The sequence below is a fragment of the Lactuca serriola genome, chromosome 9, assembly GCF_051521515.1.
Source record: "Lactuca serriola cultivar US96UC23 chromosome 9, Lser_US96UC23_V15, whole genome shotgun sequence".
In the NCBI taxonomy this organism is placed as follows: domain Eukaryota; kingdom Viridiplantae; phylum Streptophyta; class Magnoliopsida; order Asterales; family Asteraceae; genus Lactuca; species Lactuca serriola.
In genome coordinates this window covers 156,986,747-156,993,282 of record NC_136416.1, presented here as the reverse complement: position 1 = coordinate 156,993,282, position 6,536 = coordinate 156,986,747, and the positions used below count along the sequence as shown (strand labels likewise).

Here is a 6,536-nt window from a genome sequence, read left to right as displayed (position 1 = left end):
GCAAAAATCACAACAGTAAAAGCTAAGTAATCGACAACACTATTGTTTAAACGAAACTTGCTTTGTTTGAATATCAAAAATCATATCCCAATGCATTGATTAATAATATTATTTTAGAACGACGTACGTTAAAATAAGATTCTTATAGGCCAAAAATTAACTCTAACAAATGGATTGAGTATGCAAAAACTGCATTTGCTGTTGATCCTCGGTTTGCTTTATTTTGTTTATAGAATTGTTAAATTACTTAAATGAGAAGACTGAAACTTCATAATATTTAAGATATTTCAAATGTATTTTTAAACAAATTACCTGTCATCTATGAGGTAGGGCAGTTCTCCTTCAAATCTCGTATTATTGTTCGAACACTCGTATTGAAACCTAAAATCATAGACATATATTGTAGACAAATATGAAGATGGAAGCTTTGTTGTCACCAAATTGAAGATTAGGGTTTAAGAAATAGGTACTTACGCCCGTATTACAGTCGATGGGGGATACGCATATGTAGTGTCATGATTGAGTTGCTGAGAGAGAAAATATGAAGACGATGAACAAAGGGGCGTCTGGGAAAGGAAGTCGGCAAAAGGCTGATTCAAATTTGGAGATGGAATCCTGATTTCTTGCTATTAGTGTGCTGATTTATTGCTATCAATGTTTGAAATTTCAATAGCAAAAAATTACAACGGAATCAACAAAATCAAGATAAGATTTTTGAAAATTGATTTCATGCACTAATCAAGAGACCGAGATTTGAGGATGATTGAAGATTTAGAAGATAAATTCGTGATTTTCTGATTGAAGAGGAAATTATTTGGCTGTATAAGCCCTATAGGGATAATTTAGGAATTTTACTTTGATAAAATGAGCTGGAATATAAGCTAGGATAGGGCATAAAGAATGCCATGTGGCATAAAAAGTACTTATTTATTAGGATAAAAGATTATTTGATTACTAGGCGAATCCTTACGCGTTGCGCGAGAATAGAATTTTATAGTTAAAATAATAACTTTTACCAAATTATTATTTAATATTTCTACTTTGAAATAAAATGTTAGTAGTAAAGCAAACATATAGTTAACATATTAGTTTTATTAAACTTTATAGTTTAGTTTTTAAGTTATTGCGATATATACAATTATTTGATAATTTTATAAATCGTTTAAAATTGTGTAAATTATATATCAAATTAATGATAATATAACGGGTAACAAAACGTATAAACAAAAATATGAACTGCAACTTTTAGTAACATAAAAATAGAAAAACACCTATTATAACATTTATATTAAAAGATATATATATATATATATATATATATATATATATATATATATATATATATATACACAATGAATAATAAAAACTATGAAAAATAAACACTATAACTTTTAATAACATAAAAACACTAAAACATCTATTATAACACTTATATTAACTCTTCATATTTAAATGACAAATCTCTTCAAATACATTAATGTTTTTAATGAGCAAAACTTTACAACCTTATAAAAAAAATAAAATAAAAAGTTATTAGTGATTACTAATTAATAATCATAAGTTAAAAACCCTTGAGTTGTAACTAATAAATATACATAAATTAAAAAACTCTTGAGTTGTAGTGTGAGTTTCAAATGAATACGGTACCTGGAAATGTATTATTATTATTATTATTATTATTATTATTATTATTATTATTATTATATTCGTCTAAATAATTGGTTTTGATGTATCATTTTTACCCATTTAATTATTAAACATAAAGATATTTAATTATAAATTTATAACATACATAGGTGCATATATATGTTAAACAAATCACATATAATATATATATTTTCGTAAATGTCATATGTAATTTTTTTCATAGTAATATGGATAAATTACTTTCATATGAAGAACATATCATGATAAGTCTATCACAATTACATATCAAATGTTCAAAATTATGTTATCTTTTAAATATTGTTTTTTAAATATGTTGTGTAGGATAACCCAACAAAAAAATTATAGAAAATAAACATAATCAAAATAGAAAAACTACAATAAAATAAATAAGAGCATTGGGTGGTTGAATATATAAATAAAAATGTTACATAAACATATATTTAACTCAAAAGAAAAAACTAACATTCGTCAACTTTGCTCAAACAAAAAAACCTATATCCATTTTATGAATATTTTTTCTTCATTTAACATAATTCAACCATAGAAACTTGATGACAATTTTTCACTAACCTGCAATCAAAATATTTTTCTTGAAAAAGAAGAATCATAAAGATATTCCAAGCAAAACATTGATATTTGGAGAGTCACATTCAAGACTGAGTAATACACACAAATCACATATAAATATTAAATGAGAAACTGAATATAAAGAAATAATAGAAAAGTTTCATTTGTTTTGGTTGAAAGAAAAAATCATATTACGATTACCATCGATGCGACATAACCCATTTCTTTAAATCATCATATTTGGATCGTGAATGCTTCAACTATATGAAAACTTTTGAATCACAATATCTTCAAATCCTTCTTACATGTAAGTTTTATATAACACATAAGACACAAAATATTTGCCTTTTTATAATAAACTTTTCACTAAATGCTAATTAAATATAATATAAGTTATAAAACTTTTGAGTGTTAAATCATAATTAAGAAAACTTTTGAGTTGCATTAGTTAAAAAATGAGGTTTCAAATGAATGTGGTTTGAGAAAGTTAGAAAAGAAGGTTTCAAATGAATGAGATTCAAGAAAAAATACTAGCTTTATAAGTATGTATCATATGAGATGCCCCAGTTGTTACAATAACAAAATGGTTTAAATGCCAAAAAAAACATTTTCTAGGGCATTTATGCAAATATCTAAACTTAAGGGACACATTTAATTTACACCATCAAAAGTATCGGTCGTTCAATAGAAGGATCTAGAATAACCCCATCAATAAACCCTAATATATCCTCTCCGCCTCCTCTCCCGATCTACTCCATCATCAAGTCCTCAAGGCCAAAAATTCAAAAATCTCTTTCTTTTACTCTGTGATTCCTTGTTTATTGAGTAAACTCGTCAATGGGGGACACAGAGACGTTTGCCTTTCAGGCAGAGATCAACCAGTTGTTGAGTCTTATCATCAACACCTTTTACAGTAACAAGGAGATCTTTCTCCGTGAGCTCATCAGTAACTCATCCGATGTAAGTTTTCCTCTCGTTTTGTTACCTGATTACATTAGCGGATCATTTATCTACCGGCTTTTAACTTGTCCAAACTTTTTGTTCTGTTGTTAATTTGATATGCGAGTTATTCCTGTATGTTTTGTTTTTCTGTACTGGTGAAAATAGGGTTTGATTTCAATAAATATGATTCTACGGTAAAACTTTTATTGATTTTCTTAGATTTAATTAAACAATTCGTGCGTTTCTCGTTGCTCTCTGATATCTACTTTAACATGTTTCGGAGGTTGTATGTTTATATACAGTAACGATCCAACATGATAACGATCCAACATGATAGGCTAATATATAGTTTGATTACTTCCATTAGTTAAAGGACTTCAAAAATTGTCTATAATTGTAGTATTTTCGCAGCATATAAATTTAAACAAATCGTGATTGTTGTAGTTGAATTGTATGATCTCAAGCATATCTCACATGTGTTTATATACGTGTATGTCTATGTTCGTTCATGCAAGTTTGTCATTGGGTTCTTAACATCGAACATTTTTTTAGGCTCTGGACAAGATTCGCTTTGAAAGCTTGACTGATAAGAGTAAGCTAGATGGGCAGCCTGAGCTTTTCATCCATATTATCCCCGACAAAGCTTCAAACACATTGACCATCATTGATAGCGGAGTTGGAATGACCAAGGCTGGTGAGTAATTTTATAATCCAAACTCTACCTGTCTCTTTATAATCTGTTTAACTTTTATGAAACTCTCCTGTAACAATTTTTAATTACAATCTCAGATTTGGTGAACAATTTGGGTACCATTGCAAGATCCGGAACCAAAGAGTTCATGGAAGCTATCACTGCCGGCGCTGATGTCAGCATGATTGGGCAATTCGGTGTTGGTTTCTACTCTGCTTACTTGGTTGCCGACAAAGTTGTGGTGACAACCAAGCACAATGATGATGAGCAGTATGTCTGGGAGTCTCAAGCCGGAGGGTCATTCACAGTGACTCGTGATACTTCTGGTGAAGTCCTTGGAAGAGGGACTAAAATGACACTTTACTTGAAAGAAGACCAGCTTGAATACCTTGAAGAGCGCAGGCTGAAAGATCTGATCAAGAAACACTCAGAGTTCATCAGCTACCCAATCTCTCTATGGGTTGAGAAGACCACAGAAAAAGAAATCTCTGATGATGAAGACGAAGAAGAGAAGAAGGATGAGGAAGGCAAGGTTGAGGAAGTTGATGAAGAGAAGGAGAAGGAAGAGAAGAAGAAGAAGACAATCAAGGAAGTGTCTCATGAATGGTCTTTGGTCAACAAACAGAAACCAATCTGGATGAGGAAGCCAGAAGAGATTACAAAGGAAGAGTATGCTGCTTTCTACAAGAGTCTGACAAATGACTGGGAGGAGCATTTGAACGTGAAGCATTTTTCAGTTGAAGGTCAACTGGAATTCAAAGCCATTCTTTTTGTTCCCAAAAGAGCACCTTTCGATCTCTTCGACACCAAAAAGAAGCCAAACAACATCAAGCTTTATGTTCGTCGTGTCTTCATCATGGACAACTGTGAAGAGCTGATTCCGGAGTATTTGAGTTTCGTAAAGGGAATCGTTGATTCCGAGGATCTTCCTCTTAACATCTCCAGAGAGATGTTGCAACAAAACAAGATCCTGAAGGTGATCCGCAAGAATTTGGTGAAGAAGTGTGTGGAGCTTTTCCAGGAGATTGCTGAGAACAAGGAGGATTATGCCAAGTTCTACGAGGCTTTCTCCAAGAATTTGAAGCTTGGAATCCATGAGGATTCTACAAACAAAACCAAGTTGGCTGAATTACTTCGTTACCATTCCACCAAAAGTGGAGATGAGATGACAAGCTTGAAGGACTATGTTACCAGAATGAAGGAGGGGCAAAGCGACATTTACTACATCACAGGTGAAAGCAAGAAGGCAGTGGAGAACTCTCCATTCCTTGAGAAGCTGAAGAAGAAGGGGATTGAGGTTTTGTACATGGTGGACGCCATTGATGAGTATGCAGTTGGCCAGTTGAAGGAGTTTGAGGGGAAGAAGCTTGTTTCTGCAACCAAAGAAGGTCTGAAACTTGATGAGAGTGAAGACGAGAAGCAGAAGCAGGATGCATTGAAGGAGAAGTTTGAAGGTCTTTGCAAGGTGATAAAGGATGTGTTGGGAGACAAGGTGGAGAAGGTGGTTGTTTCGGATCGTGTGGTGGATTCTCCATGCTGTTTGGTGACAGGTGAATACGGGTGGACAGCAAACATGGAGAGAATCATGAAGGCACAGGCTCTGAGGGATTCAAGCATGGCTGGATACATGTCTAGCAAGAAGACGATGGAGATCAACCCTGAGAACTCTATCATGGAGGAGTTGAGAAAGAGAGCTGAGGCTGATAAGAATGACAAGTCAGTGAAGGATTTGGTGCTTTTGCTGTTTGAGACTTCGTTGCTGACATCAGGATTCAGCCTGGATGAGCCAAACACTTTTGGAAACAGGATTCACAGGATGTTGAAGCTTGGTTTGAGCATTGATGAGGACACTGTCGATGGCGATGCTGACATCCCTGCCCTTGAGGAGGCTGATGTTGATGCTGAGAGCAAGATGGAAGAGGTCGACTAATCTCCCAAATTAACAAAACCTTCTTCTTACATTACCTTGCTTTCTTTATAAACATGCTCTAGTTCTTTTTTTTGTTGTCTTAAAACTTCTTTTTTTGATGTTTTATGAACAAGACATGTTATCAGGTTTTTTATTTTATTTTTCTGAATCACGAATTTAGTTTATCTATATCTATTATCCTTACAAAACCGACCATTTGGTATGACTTCTCGAGTCGAAGAGAAAGCCTTGTAGTGGAGATGTCCCTGTCAAAAAAACGTAGTGATTTACACTATTAGGAAAAGTGAAAAAAAACAAGAAGATAAATGTTTTTTTTTTTGTCTAAAAGTAATTAAGTTGAGATAATATGTGTGAAGTGTCTTGTTTTTCACAAGAGAAGAATGTCACATCATGTTTCTCTATTCTTGATGGTACTTTCCTTCATTTTTTGTGTGAGCTTCGTCAAACGTCTATCAAATAAAAATCTATGTATACTCACCCACCCACCCTACCCATTTAGGAAACGAATATTATCCACATCGACGGTGTAGGTAATTAATTACTTATATTAATAATAATCGCCTTGTCGATAATAGTCTAAGTAACATTGCTTGAAAGGATCTATAATACAAGATTTCAGTTAAAGTAGCCACCACCATTTGCTTCCCTTGTTGTCTCTGGCTCTTTCTATCTTGGTGATTCAGATCATAAAAAGCTGAAATTAAACTAAATTTATTTTCGCCATTACAATGTTAGTAG

At 32.8% G+C, this 6,536-nt stretch overlaps 1 protein-coding gene across 1 annotated transcript; it reads left to right on the top strand.

Moving 5' to 3' along the window:
• Nucleotides 1-2,955: 2,955 nt before the first annotated feature.
• Nucleotides 2,956-5,936, top strand: LOC145072446 (heat shock cognate protein 80). Its single transcript, XM_079018865.1, has 3 exons — nucleotides 2,956-3,195; nucleotides 3,730-3,871; nucleotides 3,967-5,936. The coding sequence occupies exons 1-3, from the start codon at nucleotides 3,073-3,075 to the stop codon at nucleotides 5,796-5,798; spliced, it is 2,097 nt and encodes a 698-aa protein (XP_078874991.1). The 5' UTR covers nucleotides 2,956-3,072; the 3' UTR covers nucleotides 5,799-5,936.
• The last annotated feature ends 600 nt before the right edge of the window (nucleotides 5,937-6,536 follow it).